The sequence below is a fragment of the Vulpes lagopus genome, chromosome X, assembly GCF_018345385.1.
Source record: "Vulpes lagopus strain Blue_001 chromosome X, ASM1834538v1, whole genome shotgun sequence".
NCBI classification, from domain to species: domain Eukaryota; kingdom Metazoa; phylum Chordata; class Mammalia; order Carnivora; family Canidae; genus Vulpes; species Vulpes lagopus.
The window spans coordinates 55,889,358-55,910,846 of NC_054848.1; the positions used below are offsets into that span (position 1 = coordinate 55,889,358).

General features: G+C 39.6%; 2 protein-coding genes across 12 annotated transcripts in view; both read left to right on the plus strand.

Moving 5' to 3' along the window:
* PHKA1 (phosphorylase kinase regulatory subunit alpha 1) overlaps positions 1–12,580 on the plus strand; it is a 171,899-nt gene extending 159,319 nt beyond the window's left edge. For 3 of the 6 annotated variants that reach the window (XM_041740791.1, XM_041740789.1, XM_041740794.1), the window contains 5 exons: positions 1,171–1,221; positions 3,730–3,897; positions 5,971–6,024; positions 8,610–8,810; positions 10,004–12,580. In XM_041740791.1, coding sequence (XP_041596725.1) covers positions 1,171–1,221; positions 3,730–3,897; positions 5,971–6,024; positions 8,610–8,810; positions 10,004–10,177 — 648 coding nt within the window. In that variant the 3' untranslated portion in view covers positions 10,178–12,580. The remainder of the gene's footprint in view (positions 1–1,170; positions 1,222–3,729; positions 3,898–5,970; positions 6,025–8,609; positions 8,811–10,003) is intronic. The other 3 variants (XM_041740790.1, XM_041740793.1, XM_041740795.1) reach the window with 1 other exon arrangement.
* A 5,209-nt stretch (positions 12,581–17,789) lies between these two features.
* HDAC8 (histone deacetylase 8) overlaps positions 17,790–21,489 on the plus strand; it is a 234,292-nt gene continuing 230,592 nt past the window's right edge. For 2 of the 6 annotated variants that reach the window (XM_041741095.1, XM_041741094.1), the window contains exons 1-2: positions 17,791–18,225; positions 18,753–18,805. In XM_041741095.1, the coding sequence (XP_041597029.1) occupies positions 18,001–18,225; positions 18,753–18,805 (278 nt within the window). In that variant the 5' untranslated portion in view covers positions 17,791–18,000. Of the gene's footprint in view, positions 18,226–18,752; positions 18,806–21,489 lie in introns of all 6 variants that reach the window. The other 4 variants (XM_041741096.1, XM_041741097.1, XM_041741098.1 and 1 more) reach the window with 3 other exon arrangements.

Below are 21,489 nucleotides of genomic sequence, written 5' to 3' on the forward strand. Positions count from 1 at the left end.
AGAAGGTACTGATTTGGTCTCCCCTAGTAGCATTTCTTATAAAAATCTTAAAACTACTCCTGCCTTCAAAATTGATTTATGGTAGCTTGAAGAATTGAAGCACATCTGGAAGAGGAGAGACAAAATGGAAAGTTTGTTTGTTTGGGGTTTTGTAGGAGTCAGAACCATTTAGGACAAGAATGAGACCAATGCTTGAAGTTCAATTTGAAGAAAAGTTTTCATATTTATATTATGCAAGGGCAAGAACTGAATGGAATAAGAAAGGGCCTTGTAATAGAAAAATGTTCACCACTCCAGGTTTTTTCGCAGATAATTTGGATAATCTGAACATTTTCCAATCTGAAAGGTGAAAGAACTGTGCCTCATACTGAAGAGTTAAACTGATATTGTGGTAAACAATCCTTGTTTTGGCTGAAGATGATTGGCTAAACATTTCCAGTTGTTTATAGTTGCACAGTATTACTTACAAGTTCATTATATATTTAGAACTTGAAGTCTGTGTTCCCAGCTAGATTACTATGATATTAAGAACTTGACCTATCCAGCTATATCACTTAATTCTTTTTTTTTTTTAACACATCCACTATCTATAGGACTTCAAGAAAGCCCAAATCATTAAGAATGTAATTTTGAGGATTGAAGGCCATAAATTTTCATTACTTTCTAATTTCTAATTATTGATTTCCACCCTTACCTGCCTCTCTGATATTTTATGTTGTTCTAAATCTTTGTCTTGGGCAGCCTGGTGGCTCAGCAGTTTAGCACCGCTTTCAGCCCAGGGCCTGATCCTGGAGACCTGGGATCGAGTCCCACGTCGGGTTCCCTGCATGGAGCCTGCTTCTCCCTCTGCCTGTGTCTCTGACTCTTTCTGTGTGTGTCTCTCATGAATAAATAAAATCTTTTAAAAAAATAAATAAATCCTTGGCTCTACCACTCACCAATTCCCTTTTTTCTGATCATGGAAAACATATTTTTAAAGGAAGGGTTTTTTTGCCCTTTACCATGACTTCTATCTAGAGTAAGGCTCTTTCATCAGCTTTTTAAATATCACACTGGCTAGTTACTTGAATTGTTTGTAATTTTACTCTACTAATAACTTTTTAAAACACAAAAAAATGTTTGCCTTGCCTCATCACTCTTAAAATCTTATTTTCTCAATTTTTTTTATAGTCCAATGGTGGCCATCCCTTGGGTATAGATTTGATGTCACCGTCTTTTCTGGTAACTGCTGTTATATTATATATCAATCACAAGTGCTTCGAGTTATATAATTCATGCCATACCCTGTTATATAATTCATGCCATACCCTGACTGAAAAAGAAAACAAATGAATCAAAAACTAAAATAAGTATAAATCAACTTCATGTATAGAGGTAAAATCTTTCCATTTGTTTTCCCAAAAGGGCAAGGAAGGCAGTTCAACTCCAGCCTCTTTTCCATTTCAGAAAGCAAAATTCAATTTATTAAGTATTTGTTAGGTGTCTGTTTATGCATTTATTCTTTCAACTAATTAATTGCATGCCTACTATGTGCCAGGCACTGTACTAGATGGTATCAGCATCCCCTGGGAACTTCTTAGAAATGTAAAATCTTGGTCCCCACCCTAGGCCTACTGGATCAGAAAGGCATGAGTGAGGCCTAGCAATCTGTGTTTCAATATGCTTTCTAGGTGATTCTCATGCACCTTTAAGTTTGAAAACCACTGGATTAGCTATTATTCTGATTATTAATTTGTTTAGTAAATATTAATTGACTAACAATTTTGTGCCAGGCACTGGAAATAAAATAGGGAACAAAGCACATATGGTCCTTTCCCTCATGAAGTTTACATTTTAGGAAGACTGATCTTGGATTAAATTTCCTTGGTTTAAAGTAATGATTCATAACATAATGGCCTATGATTTCAAATTTCTTAAACTGAAGAGATTAAGGCAACTCCAACTTTGGTCTTTCTTTTTTTTTAAGATTGTATTAGCTCTCATGGGTCCCTTGAATTTCCATATGAATGTTAGGATAAGCTTGTCAATTTCTGCAAAGAACCCAATTGGAATTATGATGAAGATTGTGTTCAATCTGTAGATAAATTTCAAGAGTATTGCCATCTTAACAATGTTAAGTCTTCTGACCTATCAACCTGGGATATCTTTCCACTTATTTAGGTCTTTAATTTCTTTCAACATGACTTACAGTTTTCAGAGTATGTGTTTTACACTTCTTTTGTTAAATTTATTCCTAAGTATTTTATTCTTTCAGATGCTATTTTAAATGAAATTGTTTTCTTAATTTCATTTTCAGACTGTTGATTGCTACTATTTAGAAATACAATTGGTTTTTATATTGATCTTATATTGTGCAATTTTACTGAACTCATTTATTAGTTCTAATTGTTTTTCCATGAATTCCTTCTATATATGATCATGTCATCTGCAGATGTAGTTTTACTTCTTTCTTTCCATCCTGGATGATTTTTATTTCTTTTCTTGCTTAATAGCATTGGATAGAACCTCCAGTGCAATGCTGATTAAAAGTAGCAAGAGTAAAAAACTTTTTTTTGGAGAGTAAGAGAGAGCACACTTTGGGGGTGAGGGAGGAAGGGCAGAGGGAGAGAGAGAAAGAAAGAGAGAGAATATTAGGCAGGTTCCATGCCCGACATGGAGCCTAACACAGGGCTTGATTTCACGACCCTGAGATCATGACCTGAGCCAAAATCAAAAGTTGGATGCTTTTTTTTTTTAAAGTTGTATGCTTACCTGACTAATCCATCCAGGCATAATAGAAGCATTTATAATGTAAATTTCTCTTTAAGCACTGTTTTAGCTGCATCCCTTAAGTTTTGATATGTTGTATTTTCATTTTCATTTATCTCAGAGTGTCCTCAAATTTTCCTTGTGATTTCTTTCTTAAATAACCAGTTATTTAGATGTGTATTGTCTAATTTCCACATATTTGTAAATTTCCTAAATGTCCTTCTGTTACTGATTTCTAAATTTAACTTAATTGTAGTCAGAGAACATGCTTTGTCTGATTTCAATTCTTTTAATTTGATTGAGGCTTGTCTTATAGCCCATAAAAGCAACAAACTAAACCATAGACCAGCTAGAAGTTTAACAGAGAGATAACCAAGGAAGGAGACAGCTAAGAACCTCCCAGATGATCAGTATTTTTATGGCTCTTTTGTAAGTATCACTAGATTGCTTTCTAAAAGGATGGTACCAGGGATCCCTGGGTGGCGCAGCGGTTTGGCGCCTGCCTTTGGCCCAGGGCGCGATCCTGGAGACCCGGGATCGAATCCCACGTCGGGCTCCCGGTGCATGGAGCCTGCTTCTCCCTCTGTCTGTATCTCTGCCTCTCTCTCTCTCTCTGTGACTATCATAAATAAATAAAAAAAATTAAAAAAAATTAAAATTTAAAAAAAAAAAAAAGAACCCAACCTACGATGAATTTACACAAGGATTATTTCCTGGCCACAAATGGTACTTGTATTAACACAGCCCAGGATAATATTGTTTAAAATAAATAAATAAATAAATAAAAGGATGGTACCAGTTTACGTTGTTTCTAGCTATTCAGAGGTCTACTGCTTCACTGTAACTTCTTTATCTTGGGTATTATACTTAATATGTGGTTTCTAATTCTAATGTGTTCATTATTCACCATGCCTATAATACTTTATCAGAGGAACAGAGATGACTTTTGCTTTCTATTCTTTCCTCTCCTCTTCTCCCAAGTCGCCTGGACCATCTGTGGCTCCAAGTATTGGGTCCTTTCCTAGTGCATATGGTCAACAGACATCTAAAGATCGTCAAGGTCAGTGGCAACGCCGAAGGCGGCTAGATGGAGCACTGAACAGAGTCCCAGTTGGATTTTATCAAAAAGTATGGAAAGTTTTACAGAAGGTGAGCATAACACATTGCAGATGTCTATTTATTTTCCCCCTTGATATCTTCAGTCTCCTTGGCTGAAATATGACATGACTGTGACATCACTACAATTATGTAAATGTCATATACTCCTATGGACAAAGCCTAGAAAAAGACCTAATCAATGAAGTTGATTTGTTATTTTGATATTATGTAAGATTTAGTCTTTTTTATATTATTGTTTATAAATTAGATTTCAAAAATCATCACTTCTCTGCTTTTGGCCATAGTTGAAAATTGTTGGATATTGTGATACATTTGCTCTGTATCAAATTTGGTGACAAAGAGCCCACTTTTTTGTAGCTATTGTAGAGTGGGAAATGTTATTTGTAGCAATGCACTGATGCTACTGTAAAATGACTGTGGTATCATGGGAGCTAGTGTAAGAAGGCTTAACTTCTATTTTTTCTTGGATGAAAACTACTAAATAAATGCAAGATCATAATGATGCTAATGGTCCGAGGACTCTGTTGGTGTGACCAATTTTTGTTATTCTTTCAAAGGCCTAGTTTGCCAAAGACACTTAAGGGGACGTCACACCACTATGATTGTGACTGTACTTGTTCATAGGTTTCATTTATAGTCTCTTAGGTGCCACTTCATCGCCCTTGGCAAGGACCTGAAGAAAATTTCATCCAAGACTTCAAAACCTTTAGTTATGCTTCTCCTTTTAGCACACTGATATTCTTCCAGGTATAGAAACAGGTGATCTTTTAGAAAGGTAAAAGTTGATTCCTCTGACTACCAGCTCTGGCAATCTTCTTTTCAAAGAGTACTTAAAACTTGCTTTCTTCCACCTAACTTCTACAGACAGGTAGTTTACCTGTGCAGTGATGCCTGGGCTATCACAATTAGATTCCACAGACATGTAGTAAGTGCTGTTCTACCCCAGATACCATGGAAGGTATCTGTTCTGGTCACTAAGGAGTTTAATCCATACTTATCTTCTTAAACAGGAGCTATGATGCAAACCCAAAATGTGTTATGATAAAGGTGCAAAACCATAAGGCCTTGAGAATATAAGAAAAGGAACATTTAAATATGACTGGGAAGATTGAGTATTTTGTGGCATAATCAAAACCTGGAATGAAATCCTGATGTGAGAGGAAAAACAAATGTCCTCTGCTGTTTCATTCCATTCGTTTTAAAGTATGAATGCAATATAATTACTTTGCACATACATTTACAGACTAGTAATTCTCTGTACAAGAACTGTTATTTGGCATATGAAACTTGGGATAGAAGTGTCTGGTACCAGAGTCAGTAAACCTGTGGGATTGGAATCTTTGTCTGTGGCTTAATATATATTGTTTTGATTTATTTGACATCTAAAATGGCAAGTCATTAATTCCTATTGCTTTTTAATAGTTGAGTTGATGGTGAGAGAGAAGATAAAATATCATTCATTTGTATATTTCTTGAGCATTTACTGTGCACTGGGCACTGTTCTAGCTGCTCACAGCGATACAGTAAAGAACAAAATAGACAACAGTCTCTGTTGTTATGGAATTTACATTCTGCTAGGGAGAGACAAGCAGTAAATAGTAAACATAATAAATAGGTAAATTATGTAGAATGTTAAAAGATGGCAATACTATAGAAAAAAGTACAGTAGGGTGAGAGCATGAAGAATGCTGATGGAGGGACCCTAACTAGAAAAAGCAACTATGCCTGTCTGAAAATGCAGACTTTGAGTTTTATTCAGCCTAAAAATCTTTCTGAAAACCTATTTGTGATGAGTCTGGGACCTAGCATGATATTCTCTTGGGAGTCTCTGAATGTTTGGGGCTAGCCTCTCCCAGAAGGTAGACTGTCTCTATATCCCTTCCACTCCTTTAAATAGAGGGTAAATCTTGCATGTCTTATAGTCCAACCCTGCCTTAGTAATCACAACCCCTTGGCAAAGACACTTGGGCTATAGTGCTCTTCACTGGCCTATGATTTCTCAGCATCTACCTCATGGAGTACACTTAGAAATACTAAGTGTCTCCTTACAGACCCCAGTTGTCAGCATATCCTTGGTGACATCATGTTTTTGCTGTTTTGCAGTGTCATGGACTCTCTGTGGAAGGTTTTGTTCTTCCTTCTTCAACCACTAGAGAGGTGAGATTCTGTGTCTTTCACATATATGTGATTGATGGTTTGTGTAGCTAAAGTATTGCAGTGATCATTTTTAATAATAATGGTTCTATGAGTCTAAATAAACTAAACATGAAATGTATTTGAAGAAAAGAGAGAATGTTCTTTAAAAACAGAATGGGAATATGAGAGAGCAATTATGTATTATATTAATTATATAAGGACAGCCTTGCTTAATGGTTGACTAAATTAGGCTGGTTTATGTGAGTGTTGCCAGAGTTGGAGAGGGCAGACAAGATAGAAATCTAAGAATGGATGACATCTCATGCCCCCATCCTTCTAATCCCCCACCTTTCTCTAGTAAGATGCTTCTAGACTTTTAGATTATGAACTAGTAGTCCTCAGCTCTAACTCTGTGCCACAGCAACCTGAGCTCCCAACTCCAATTTAGCGAATTAAAATCTCCAGGGATGGGCCTGAGCATCTGTACTTTTAAAGAAATCCTTAGAATGAATCTGATTTATAACCATGGTTGGAAAACTTGCTATAAACCACAGACATGTATTATCGGGTGCTTTTATATATCCCTTTTTGCCCAGTCACATAGAAATTATAAAGAAATTGCCTTGGGGCAACTGGGTGGCTCAGTAGTTGAGCATCTGCCTTGGCTTAGGTCGTGATCCCAGGGTCCTAGGATCGAGTCCCGCGTCAGGCTCCCCTCGGGGAGCCTGCTTCTCCCTCTGCCTATGTTTCTGCCTTTCTCTCTGTGTATCCCATGAATAAATAAATAAAATCTTCTTGAGTGGCTGCACCAGTTCACATTCCCACCAACAGTGTAAGAGGGTTCCCTTTTCTCCGCATCCTCTCCAACATTTGTTGTTTCCTGCCTTGTTAATTTTCCCCATTCTCACTGGTGTGAGGTGGTATCTCATTGTGGTTTTGATTTGTATTTCCCTGATGGCAAGTGATGCAGAGCAATTGCACTGTTGGGGATTTACCCCAAAGATTCAGATGCAATGAAACGCCAGGACACCTGCACCCCGATGTTTCTAGCAGCAATGTCCATAATAGCCAAACTGTGGAAGGAGCCTCGGTGTCCATCGAAAGATGAATGGATAAAGAAGCTGTGGTCTATGTATACAATGGAATATTACTCAGCAATTAGAAATGACAAATACCCACCATTTGCTTCAATGTGGATGGAACTGGAGGGTATTATGCTGAGTGAAATAAGTCAATCGGAGAAGGACAAACATTGTATGTTCTCATTCATTTGGGGAATATAAATAGTAGTGAAAGGGAATATAAAGGAAGGGAAAAGAAATGTTGGGAAATATCAGGAAGGGAGACAGAACATAAAGACTCCTAACTCTGGGAAACAAACTAGGGGTGGTGGAAGGGGAGGAGGGCGGGGGGTGTAGGGGAATGGGTGACGGGCACTGAGGCGGACACTTGACGGGATGAGCACTGGGTGTTTTTCTGTATGTTGGTAAATTGAACACCAATAAAAATTAATTTAAAATCTTCTTAACAAAAAGAAATTGACTTTATACAAAACTAACAGAGGAACTAGAATTAGCAAATTAGGAATAGTAAGATTGGATAATAGAAAGAAAATTCTCAAAAACACTGGAGTTGTTGCAGATAATGGTTGGAGGGGCGGGTGCAGAAAGCTAATACTATGCTTCAGGGCTTCACTCTTGCCTGTAAGCCTCTCCTCTAATAAAGAACACTGTGTCCTCTATTTGTCCTTTCTCTGCTTTTAAGCAAAGTTGAAATGTTAATATAATTAATACAATACATACCTGAATGGTACCTTTAAGAATCTTCAAAGTACTTTCATACATTCTTTAATTTGATCATCAACACAGGTATGTGAGACAGCTAAGGAAGGGATTGTAGTTCCCAGTTTACAGCTAAGGAAACAAATTTAGAGAAATGAATTGTTCAAGGTCATAGAACTAGTAACTGACAAAGATAGGACTTGAACCCTGGTCTTTAAAGTCCAAATCTACAGTTTCACCCTAAAGTCTATACTCACACAATTTTACCAAAAACTATTCCTCAATCCCCTTCACCCTAAAATAACTTATTTCTTCATGCCCATTTTAATCTAGCAGAATATAAATGTCTTGCATAACTCTAGTCATCATGTAAATACAATTTTAAGTTCTACATAAAATTTTCTTTTATGCACAGTCGTCCTACTTATTCTCTTAAATGGCTCTATAAAAACTCAGGAAGTTGCTGTTCCATGATGTGCCATTATTTACACAACCAGTCCCATGTTTAGATTACTCTCAGTTTTATACTTGTGACTAATGCTGCTATAAATACTCTTGCACATAGGGCTTTTTTCTCTCTTGAATTATTAACTTAGGATGAACTCTCAGAAATAGAACTGAGGGTTAGAGGGCACTAGTGCTTTTATGACTCTTGTTATGTATTGCCAGATTGGCCTTCCAAAGAGATTGAACCAATTTACTCACTCCAGTACTTTAAAGAAGACTGAGCAGCGCTCTTGACTCCAGTGCCTTTACTGCCTTTCAGAAGAGGTGCCTCCTGGATGATGGTCTCTTAGGAATTGATTTTCTGTTTCTCTATCACAGATGACTCCAGGCGAGATTAAATTCTCTGTTCATGTGGAGTCTGTCCTGAATCGTGTACCTCAGCCTGAGTACCGCCAGCTTCTGGTAGAAGCCATCCTTGTCCTCACCATGATGGCAGATATTGAAATTCATAGTATCGGAAGCATCATTGCTGTGGAAAAAATAGTGCATATTGCTAATGACTTGTTCCTTCAAGAACAGGTAGGCAAACTGCAAACCTGTTGTTTTCTCAAAGGGGAACGTAGGACGCTAACCTAACTGCATTCAGAACTCTTCACGCAGTCAAAGTCACTTTCTTGTGCCCTCTTCCTCATAGCTCTTCTCTGGGGCCTCTTTGTAGTGGCTCTGAACACTGTTTGCAGAAGAAGTGGACGGTGGGGACGACCTCCATCTTTCACCAAGTGTTTTTATGATTGTGTTAGATAGTAAAGTTGCCTGGAACTCTGCAGGAGTTTTTTATGCTTTTCATCATATTTCAATCTTCTTATCCCATGACTTTCTATAGCAAGAAGGACTTAATAAGAGTCTATTGGATAGCATATCCTTTTTGGATTATTAAGGAAAAGAGAAGATTTGATTTTGCCTTGCTTTGGTTTTGTTTTTGCATTTGCTACTAACCTATATAGGAAAATATTAAAGGGAGACTTTTAATTCTACATTTAAAAAGTTTTTCTCAATGTACCTTCTTCCAGGAAATTAGCCACATTTAGGAAATGCAAACTATTTAATCAAAAGCTTTCCAAAAGGTTCCTAGATAAAGAATAGGACTACTAAGGTGAAGGGCATGCACTGTTGTCAATAGGAAAATCTCCAAAATATGTAATAGGCATTTCATCCTGTTAGGCACTGGGGGGGGGGGAGTGCAAAAGAAATCAAAATTATTTTGATTTTCCAGGACAGTCCTAATTTTAAATATTCCAGATTGCCATTAGTCTGTGTATCAGAAAATGTGATTCCTTTTAGGCATGGACTCTAGTCTGTTTGAATTAAGTTGACTTAGAAAGAAATAATAACCAAACACAAGATAAAATAATACATGCCAAAATCAGTAGTACTAGGAAGATTCAGACCAAAGTTCCTCTGGGATGGTTTATAAGTATTAACAATTGACTCTACAACTCGTTTAATTGTTGTGTTTACCTTTCAACAATTTTAAGCAATTAATACTTTTAAAATAATGCCATAGGATTTGGGTATCTAATACAAAATGCATGTACAGAAATTAATATTTCACATTTTGTACATAACTCTGGTCCCTTCCTACCTAAACAGCCTAAGATCCAACTAGTTGGTGATGGGGTGGAGGCTCTGAGTTATCCTAATCAGGACTTTAAGTAGTGGGATTAGTAATTTTTCCTTTCCCCTGTGTTCTCCCACCCTTAAAAACCAAACAGAAAACCCTCGGTGCAGATGATACCATGTTGGCAAAGGATCCTGCGTCTGGCATCTGTACTCTTCTGTATGACAGCGCACCCAGTGGCAGGTTTGGCACCATGACCTACCTCTCCAAAGCAGCTGCCACCTACGTACAGGAATTCCTGCCCCACAGCATCTGTGCCATGCAGTGAGGCCTTTGAGCCCTGGCTGCTGGGAGCCTTTTGACAGCTGGTTCCTGCCTCGGTTGATTGTGCATGGAACTGAGATGTGTTGGCCTGATCACTCCTACCCTGCCCCTTTCCATCCCATCCCACCCAAGAGGCAGAACGAATTTTTCCGATAAACCAATTGCTTTAGAATTGAACAACTGGCCTGGAGGACTATGCTCACCCAGGCACTTCATCCGTAGGCCTTAATTCTTTCATGAACCATGAGAGTTTGCATGTGTTTTTTATTCTCTAGGTCTATTAACTACTGTGTGGAGAGCAGGTATTAATAATAACTTACTACTACAGTTCAGTGGTTCTTATGTATAGTTTTATCATGTGAATGAGTGGTGGGCACTTTGGGACATTATCTCAAGTGGGTAAACCCTGAATTGTTGGATTTTATACTGCCATAAATTGGAAATGTCTGTTCTAAGTGCCTTCTCTGGGGAAAAGAGAATACCAAATCATGGCTTCCTTCTTTACTCACATGTTGCCCCCACTGAGTGATGAACTCCTCTCTGTATAGAATTATTGTCCCTGCTTTTGCCTTCTCTGTATCTGCAGACATAATTGCTATTCTCCCTTTGGGGAAAAAGCAAAAAAATGCAAGTTCAGTGTCTATATTTAAAAATTTCTATATCAATAACTGAAATCACACTTTATGAAGATTGTTGGTACTCAGAGATGTATCCGTAGCAGAAAATGCAGAATAACCCAGGAGCCAGGAGCCCAATTCCAAAAAGGAAGGGAGAAGAGAAGATGCCTGTGTGCTGTCTTACACCTGGGGAGCAGAGGGTAGGTTAGTGCCCCGAAGAGAGCCCTGTGCACCAACTTTCGCCTCTGAAGAGTTGGCCCACACACAACACGCACAGTAATTGAAGTCTGTGTCTTTGGCAAAAAGGAATCCAGCAGTCCAGTCTACAGGTGCCTTACCAAGCAGTCCTTCCTTGGTGGTCCTTACCTGTTTCTGTCTCACTCACCTACTCACCTTCTACAGCATCCAGCACCCCACTCACCACCAACTCCCTGCCCTCCCATCTGTTCTTAAACTCCTCACCTGCACTCCCCCCCGCCACTTGTTCAGAGCTATGCGTATTTTGATATCTGCTTCTTGTCAATACCTGCATTTGGGTACGTGTCTAAGCAGACATGGGAATTTTTGATGTGTCTGTATACCTATCTGTATCTACATTTGGCTGACTATGTAAATATGTGTTTGTTATGTGGATGGCAGTGACTGTGGCCTTGGGCTGACAGAGCAGGTGCAGTAGAGGAATCCTTAAGTCCTTTTCCCCAGTCCCAGGTTTAGATAGCCTTGTTTGAAGAATGTTTCACCTAACTCTGTCTTATTTTGGGCTGCTGTAACAAAATACTGTAGACTGGGTGCCATCAAAAACAAGCATTTATTTTTCACGTTTCTAGAGGCTGACAGGGCCAAGACCAATGTGCCTGCAGATTCAGCACCTGGTGAGGCCCATCTTCCTGGTTTGCCAAAATGGCCACCTCCTTGCTGTGTGACTTCACATGGCAGAGAAAGGGGGGAGGGGGGGCACCCTCATCTCTTTTTCTTCTTAATGAGGGCACTAATTTTGTCATGTCATGACTTCATCTAATCCTGATTACCTTACAAAGGCCTCCACCTCCTAATACTATTGTATTGGGGATGAAGGCTTCAAGATATGAATTTTGGAGGGAAACCAGTATTTTATTTAGTGCATAGCACTTTCCTTGACCTTATTTATGTGTAAAGACTCTTCTAATTTTCCTGTTTGCACTCAGGTAACTTCCTACTTTAATTATTTCCTTTCTTTCAGATCCTTCAGATTTTTCTTCAAGAATCGGGGTGGGGATGGGGAGTACTCTAAGAAATTCTCACAGAACCAGTGACAATCTTTTGTGTACATGAATAGGTGAGCATAGTAAGTAGGATAATAGAAAACAGGGGAAATGAGAGAGGATGGCCAACCTTTTTTAGTATGTCTCTTAGAGCAAATGGAAACACACAGTAAGTAGCTTTCAGATTATGTGATTTTTTTGGTCCCTTGTAAAAATAATTTACAATTTGTTCTGAAACTGTTTGTCTTTTCACTGGCTGCAAGTGTACCCCAACCACAACAAGTATGTCTGGAGCAGCACAGGTGAAAACCCCCACTCTCTTCCATGCTAAGTTGCCTGAACTGACACTGATGTCTGCATTTCCCCTGTGTTTAAAGTTGCCTGTCATTATGCTCTCCATGCAGTGCTACTTGACATTTAAAGCAACTTTTTAGAAAGCTTGATTTGTATTTTGTTCATGTTAAGCATGTGATACTAAAGGACACTTCGGACTTCTTTTAAGCCCTTATGTTTTGAAAATAGAATTAAAAATTGGAATGTCCAATTAAATTATGTCTGATGCCAGTGTGCAAAACTTTGTGTGTTTTTGTGATTGGAGTTTATTTCGTGGCTCTCTTTTATATACTCTAATTGTACAGTACAGTCAAAGTTCATTAATAGGGTCAAAGTAGGGGGGACCTGTGTGGCTCAGTAGTTGGGTGTCTGCCTTTGGCTCAGGTCATGATCCCAGGGTCCTGGGTTCGAGTCCTGCATCAGGCTCCCCACAGGGAGCCTGCTTCTCCCTCTGCCTATGTCTCTGCCTCTGTGTGTGTGTTTCTCCTGAATAAATAAATAAAATCTTTAAAAATTAGGGTCAAAGTAGAATAATACTAATATGGAAATTGTATATTATACATTATATTATATGATATCATACATTATATTATATGTTACATAACATATGTAAAGAAATGCACTTCTATCTTTCAAACACATACTCATGCAAACGAGACTCACTAAATTAAAATGGGCTTATTGACATCTTTAGGGGACTGGTTCTTTTTTTTCTCTAAATTCTTATTTAAATTAGTTAACATATACTGTAATATTGGTCTCAGGAGTAGAATTTAGTGATTCATCACTTACATATAATACCCGGTGCTCATCATAACAATAGGGAGACCTATTCTGATGAATAAAAAAGACTGATTTTTTTACTCAGAATTACAACTGTGTGCAAATAATGTTCTGTACCAGTGGAGGGTACTCAAAAACTATTTGGTCTCCTGAGTATTATAAATTTTTGGAAGAATCTTGTTTATACTACCTATTAACCTTTGTGTAACAAGTGAGGGGTTATTTTTTAAAATTATTTATTCATGAGAGACATGGAGAGAGAGGAGGACACATAGGCAGAAGGAGAAGCAGACTCCCTGGGGGTAGCCCAATGCGGGACTCAATCCCAGGACTCTGGAACCACGTCCCCAGCCAAAGGCAGACATTCAACCACCGAGCCACCTACGTGCCCCATGTGAGGGTTTATTCAGTAGGATGAACCAGTCACCAGTCGCATCCTGGTTATTTAGGTTTTATGACACTGGGAATTTTATGCAACTAGTTGGGCAAGAGTTGTTGTTCTTAGCCACAACTCACAAAACCTCTACTGTCCCCCTATACACTTGCCAAATACCTAGTACCTACACTAATGCAATGGAGATAAATACAGTGTTGTCCGCATTTAGTCTTCATTTCCTATTAAGCTTGAGTGACCTTAGGTCTTGGTTTGCCCAGGACAGTCTCCATTTATGCCTGTTGTCCTGGCATAATTATTAATAGCACTCTTTGTCACTCTCAAAAGTGTCCCAGTTTGGATGATATGATTGCCCTATATTTAGCAGAAGTCTGATTTCTTTTAAGGCTAGGCCTAAAAGCCAAGGACCTATTCTCAAACCACAAGCAGTACGCTTGCAGTAGTGGTATGGGCGTAAGGAAACAGTGAGGGGAGATTTTCCCTCAAAATTAAGGACTATTTGGCATAATATCTCTTAAATAATAAACAATATGCGAGTGCTTACCGAATGAACATTGTTATAAAGCAGCTGGCACGAACCCACTTCTTCGGTCATCACAATTGCCATGTGAGATGGAAACTGTTGTCATCCCCATTCTACAGATGAGGGAACTGAGGTGCTGAGCATTTAAGCAAATAGTTCAAGATCAGACAGCTTGGAAGTGGTAGAGCTGGGGTTTGAATCCAAGCAGTCTGACTCCAGAGTACACATTCTCAACAATGACAGTCTCCAAGGAAAAGACAATAAAACAAGGGTCAGTCTGTTACGTACAGTTGAGGCATCAGTGGGCAGATTGTATGGGGTGGTGGGCAATCGGCAGAAATGCACAAAGAAGGTAGCCAAAGGAGTAGTGCCTTTTTAATGTGTTTGCCTTCCCTTCTGCCTGTTTCTGCCAGCAAGTGAAGACAGGAAAGATCACCAAAAGAAGTGGCATAGCCCAACCTGACCCTGCTGGTTCAAAACTACCTTTAGCAATAATGGTCGAAGAAAGTGAATCAAGTAATTTACCCAGGGTCACAACACCTGAACCCTTTGGTTTGTTGTTGTTGTTGTTTTAAGATTTTATTTATCTATTCATGAGAGACAGAGAGGCAGAGACACAGGCAGAGGGAGAAGCAGGCTCCATGCATGGAGCCTGATGCGGGACTTGATCCTGGGTCTCCAGGATCATGCCCTGGGTCAAAGGCAGGTGCTAAACCACTGAGCCACCTGGGGATCCCCACCAGAACCCTTTGGAGCCAAAATTCAACCTACTTCCTTTGAATTTAAAGTCCTCCGACTGCAACTACAGTGCCTTGGGAAGGGTTTTCTTCCCAATTTAAGGACCATATGGGTATTAAACATGTGGAAAAGTGAGATGAGGGACCTGTAGCATGGTTTGTGCTCTGTTTTAATCATGAACAAGGGTCCAGCCACCCTGTGAGATTTGCTGCTGGAATATGCTGCCAATTTCAGAGCCTCATTGCAACAGTTTATCTTTCTCTGTACTTGAATCATCTTGCCACATTGTATGCCATATGAGAATACTGTTTCCAGTTTAGAAGTGTGGTCAACTGTTCAGCTACTTGTTGCTATATCTGAAAGAATACAGCCCCATTCATTTTTATGTCATCTTATTTCAGTCCAGATTTTAGGATGTCAGTTGGCAGGCCTGTATCCTGCCCTCATCCTTTCACTGCCTATCTGTGAAGGCCCAGGACAAATCACATTTCCTCTTTATATTGCCAACCTGTCATGATCTCACATTTCAATCAACTCCCACAGCCCCACAGACTCCTTCCCCTCTGTTTGTAAACATGTGCATTTCTTTTATCCTAAAAATAATCACTCATGAGCTCTATATCCTCTGATACACTAATTCCTTACTTCCACAACTACATTTCTTCAAAGAGGAAGCTACACTTGACAGTGTTGGCTTCACTCCTTAACCCCTTGCAATCTAGCTTCCTCCTCTGCCTTGTTTTTTTCATAAGTACCAGTGTGCTCCTAGTGTCAATGACATTATTACTGCCTCTCCCTTCTTGTAACCCACATCATCCCTCGATGTCTGCAAAACTGTACTAAACTTGTTCTCACCCAACTATTTCTTTTTTGTCTCCTTTCTGGCATCTTTTTCTCTTCCTAACCTCCATAAACAGGCATTCCGAAAAGTTACATTCCTCTTCCTAGCTCAAAAGCTTCTCACCATGTAGTAGATGAGTAGGCTTTAAAAAGTGGCATGACCTGATTTACTATTTTTGTTCCCAAATTCATTCTGGTGGCTTAAAAAAGACCGGATTATAGTTCTGCAGGAGTAGAAGTAGCATCCTGTTAGATACTGCAGAAAGTCCGGGTGAGAGATGTGAATGCCAGGACTGGGGTAGCAGCTTCTCTGTTCCCATTGCCCATACTCTAGTTTACATCATCATTGCTTTTTATGTGGATTATGGCAATTTCACTGCCACTAGTCTTGCAATAGTTAATCTTTCCTACATGTCACTGCTGTAGAAATATTTTTTTTAATATTTCTATTTAGATGTCTCCTCATTTTACACGGGATAAAGTCTATTCTCTTTAGCCTGGCATTAAAAACCTTTCATGATCCAGTCTCTTCAGCTAAACTAGACTAGAAATTTTCTCTTTTTTTGTTTTTGCTTATGCTGTAGAGTCTAGTCAGCGTGCTCTCCCCTGGCTCTCATCCTCACCAAGTAAAATCCTGTCCATCCACTAAGAGCATCTCAAATGCCACTGAATAGGAATTCTAGTTGCCATTGTTAAATACCTAATGTTTATTTATTAAGTAATCTAAGCATCCTACAGTCATTATCTGACTCTGCTGCACTACATGCAGTTTCGTGTGTATTTGTTTCATCTCTACAGGAATGCAAATTCCCTGAGACCCGAGATCAGATTGTAATTCATTTTGAGAGTTGAATCGTTAGCCCACTGTACATTTAGTTGATGTCAGATGTTTGATGAATGACTGAATGATTGCAGAACTTTGAACTAGTTGCTATGGGAAGATATAAAAGAAGCATTATAGTTTGCATTCTTGTTCAAGAACACATTACGGGGGGAGAAATTTTCCAGAATATAAAGTTAGATTTAACACAAAGTCGTGCTGGAAGAATTAAGTTTACATAATAAAGGGAATGTTGAAAGACTTCAGTGTCAGGCAGACCTTGTTTTGAATTCCTGCTTTTCTGCTAAATAAGTGTGTGACATTGAACAAATTTTTGCTCTCTAAACTGCCTCTGTAAAATGGGCATATTACAACCTTCATAAGACTTTCACAAAGATGAAATGAGATAATATATCCAAGTGCATATATAAATGCTCAAATGTTTAAAGAGTAAAAAAAAAAAAATCAAGCCAGATTTTAAAGAAGGATACTGTATTGTCTGAGGAGTGTTTGTAGGTCACTTTAGGTTGATGTGAGAGGTGGAGGCTTGGGCACTGGCCAGCTTACATCATATCATAGGGGCTGCCAGAAACTTGGAAATACTGATGATAATTCTAAAACTGCTTTAGGATATTTTTTTTTTTTTGCTTTAGGATATTATTTGATGTAGACACTCACACTAAACCTAAAATATTTCAGTAACCCTTGTATAGCTACCGAAGCAAAAGGAGGGAAGGGGAGCTGCAGTTTCCAAACATCACTGAAAGTATCTGCTTACCTGCTTACTGCACATGAATTTTCAAGGAGTAATTTGACATCATTGCTTGATTGGAATCTACAAAGCAATTTCCAGAGTACCAGCCAGCCTCTTAGGAAAGTGCTATGGGCTTTGCCAGAGTAAATTATTGAGACCGTTAACTCTTACATGGACATGGATTATTAATGATGAAAAGGAACAAACTAAAATTGCGGTGCAGAATTTACTGTGCAAACTTTTCAAACCTTTTGCACCATTAATTAGTCTCCCACCCAGAAAGCCTGTCTGATGTAGCTGGGTGGTGCTGGGCTCTTGGTGGCCACATTGTGTCTATCTTTAAGAATTTATATGACTGTATTTGCAGAGTGAAACAATTCATAAAGAGTTGAGGCTGCCTTTTTTTTTTTTTTTTTTTTTGCCTTTTTAAAATGTATTTTTTAGCTCTAAAACTCACATACGCGGCTATTTTAAGTAATTAGCCCCGGCTCTTCCGCTACCCGAACCCCTCAAAACTACATCTCCCAGCATGCTCTAAAGTTGGTCTGACCTCATCTCAAATGGCCCCGTAGGGCAACAAGGATGGTTAGTTTTGACCGTGCTTATTTGTGCCATAAAATATTGATCCTAATTGGCAGCTATTTGGGCTTTTATATTTTCCGACCTCCCGTTTTTGAAACGTGGCCACTAAATGAAGAGGTCCTGGTCTGGGAAGGCTTATGCATTCCTTCAATTGGATGGGGAGCTGGGACAGTGTCTCTGGCGATATTGAGAATAGGAGGGAATGTTGACCAGGGAGCACCGCTGCGGCCGTTCAGAGGAGCAGGAACCGGAGCCCGGGTTGAGTCCGAAGAAAGCCGGATCCAGACAGTGGCTCCGGAACCGCTGGAATTGGAAGATGGAGGAGCCGGAGGAGCCGGCGGAGAGTGGGCAGTCGCTGCCTCCAGTTTACATCTACAGTCCCGAGTATGTCAGCATGTGCGACTCCCTGGCCAAAGTCCCCAAACGGGTAAGAGAGGTGGAGATGAAAGACCGTGGGCTTCTGGGATGGGGGTGGGGGCCGTTGGACCAGAGGGCATTAGGAAGTGGAGAAGATTGAGCTGGGGAAAATCTTCAGCAGAAATTTGGGCAGCCGCACCAGGTGATGAGGAAGTGTTCCCTTATAGTTTCTGAGAGCGCTGCATTTATCAGCGGGCCGTCCAACGCACCGGAGGGAGTAGGGGTGCGGGGGAGGGGATGGCACTGAGGGGTTGGTGTCTCTACCGCTAGGGATCCCTGAAGTGGGGAAGACGCTGCAGGAGAGAAATGTTCCATTGCCTCCGCAAGGCCCGGTAGCTTTCGCCTTAGCAGTTTGTCTAAAGGGCATTGTAACTGATAAGTAAAAAGAAGGTAGGGGAGTTAAAAGTTAGTTTCTTTGTTCAGGATGATGAAGTCGATGGTATTTCTCTGAATTAAACATTTAAGAGACCATTTTCTGCCTTTTGTTTTTCTTTCTTTCTTTCTTTCTTTTCTTTTTTTTTTTTTTGATGTTTTTAGGCCAGTATGGTCCATTCTTTGATTGAAGCATACGCATTGCATAAGCAAATGAGGTAAGTTGTCTTTCATGAACAGAGTCCTGCACCTAAGCGTCTTAACCTTAATATCCTTCTTCACAGTGGAGCTAATTAGAAAGAGAATGGTCCTTTTTTATTTTTTTAAAGATTTTATATTTTATTCCTGAGAAACAGAGAGAGAGGCAGAGACACAGAGAGAGAAGCAGGCTCCTCATAGGTTGCTGGATGCAGGACTCCATCCGCCCTGAGCCAAAGGCAGATCCTCAACCGCTGAGCCACCCAGGCAACCCAAGAATGGTCCTTTTTTAAAAAAGTTTTTTTTCAATTCAGTGTTTGTAATCTGTCTGTAATCTGTCTGTAACCTAGTGACAGCTCTTAAAGTATTAAGAAAACTTGAAAAAAGAACATGAAACAGTTAAGATCCATTAGAACTAAGACTATATTGGCTGGAAGAGAAACTATTCTAGGGATAGGTGCTTTGTGGAGATTTTTAAGAAAGTCCATTAGAGTACTAAAACCCATCTGATAGAAAGCAAAAGAAGGTGTTTGGCTGGGAGGTGTTCTGGGGCTTGTATTTGTTTCCAAGCCAGATGTGAGGGCATGTGTTCATCTTAAGACTTTTAGAAACCCCATCACCACTACCAGACTTTTACGAGTAAGCCTGGAGACAAGTCAACACTGAGGCAAAACTCCTGCATCCAGGCCAGAACTCAGCACAGAGTTAAGTACTTCTTTTAAAAAAATGAATTTGCCGTTTATCTTTATAAAAGTAAATATTATAACCCTGTCTTGTAGGATTATTTATGACATTGTCTAGCCAAATAGGTAAGTGTCTGAATGGGCTTGTGTGGTATCCCTCATTTATCTCCCAGATAATAGTGTAATAGGCTTTCTTTCTTCTTTTTTAAGATTTTATTTATTTATTCATGAGAGACACACAGAGAAAGAGGCAGAGACATAGGCAGAGGGAGAAGCAGGCTCCTCACGGCGAGCTGATGCGGGACTCAGTCCCAGGACCCTGGGATCACTACCTGAGCCAAAGGCAGACGCTCAACCACTGAGCCACCCAGGTGCCTCTGTAATAGGCTTTCAAATCTAATCCTTATTATTAACAAAATTACTTATTGAGCACCTTAGCTTTTGAACCCATATGTTTGTTAGACATGAGAACTACATGCCTTCCATTTAACTTTTCAAAAGTTACTTTAAGAAAAGAAATCAGTGCTAAGCAAAACTGTCCCATTTCCTTGCTATTAAGCAGAGAGGCTTTCCATATTTGCTAAACAAGAAGAAGGGTGCTAGAAAAGGGACCTATTAGAGCTGAAGAACATGGTCCAGAAACTATTTTATTTTAATGTGCAGATTTGTCACCTTTGATGGTGTAGGTATATTTTCTGGAAGGAGAAGCAAGAATCCTTGGCTCTTGACCATATATATGATTTTTTTTGAGGCTGAGCTACAGGATTTTTCTGGCCTGCTTGGTGATAGTAGTAGCCTATGTAGTCATATTAATTTTTGAAAAACTCATGGCTGAGTTCTCATTCAGCAAACAAAGAAAACCACTACTGCCTTCCTGTGGCACAGGTCATTGATCCTCCAACCTTAATTTACATATGAATCACTTTGTTAAATTCCGATTCAGTAGATATGAGGTGGGGCTGAAGTTGTGCTTATTTAATGGCTCCTGGGTGCTGCTGCTGCTGCTGGTCCATAGACTACCCTTTGAGTGGCAGTGGCAGTCAGGGAGAGGAAATGGGGAACAGGCAGCTAGAGGTTAGAGGTGATAAGTCCTGCTGTTAGCTTAACACCATCCTGTATTCTCTCAGTCACCTCCTTAAAAAAAAAAAAAAAAGATTTATGTATTTATTGGAGATAGAGTGTGTGGTGGGGGCGGGGGAAGAAGGAGAGAATCTCAAGCAGACTCCCCACTGAGCATGGAGCCCAACACGGGGCTCAAGCTCACAACCCTGAGATCATGTCCTGAGCCGAAACCAAGAGTTGGTTCAACTCAACTGACTGAGCCACTCAGGTACCCCTCTCTCAGTCACTTCTGTTATCGCTTGTTGTGAGGATTTGATTGAGAGCTTCTGAGTGAAGTCTAGTTCCAACCAGTTTGCCCCTTTTCTTTTTCCTAGCAGGGATAGGTGTGAGGGACCAAATATAGAAACTTTTCTGTTTTGAGTTGCCATTTTTTATCCTTTAGTATTAGTAACAGTAATAGTTATCCACAGAGCACTTTCATGTGTTATCATTCAATCTTCATGCATGTCCCATTAGATTTCCCTACTTTATAGATGAGGAAACTGAACTATACAGAATAGTCAACTTACCTGAGGTTATAGAGCTGATAAGTACAGAGGTTTTTTTGTTTTAGTTTTTGTTTTAAATTTTATTTATTTATTCTTTTTTTTGGTATATTTTTTATTGGAGTTCGATTTGCCAACATATAGCATAACACCCAGTGCTCATCCCGCCAAGTGCCCCCCTAGTGCCCATCACACAGTCACCCCAACCCCCCTGCTTACCTCCCTTTCCACCACCCCTTGTTCATTTCCCAGAGTTAGGAGTCTCTCATGTTCTGTCACCCCCACTGATATTTCCCACTCATTTTCTCTCCTTTCCCCTTTATTCCCTTTCACTATTTTTATATTCCCCAAATGAATGAGACCATATAATGTTTGTCCTTCTCCGATTGACTTACTTCATTCAGTGCAATACCC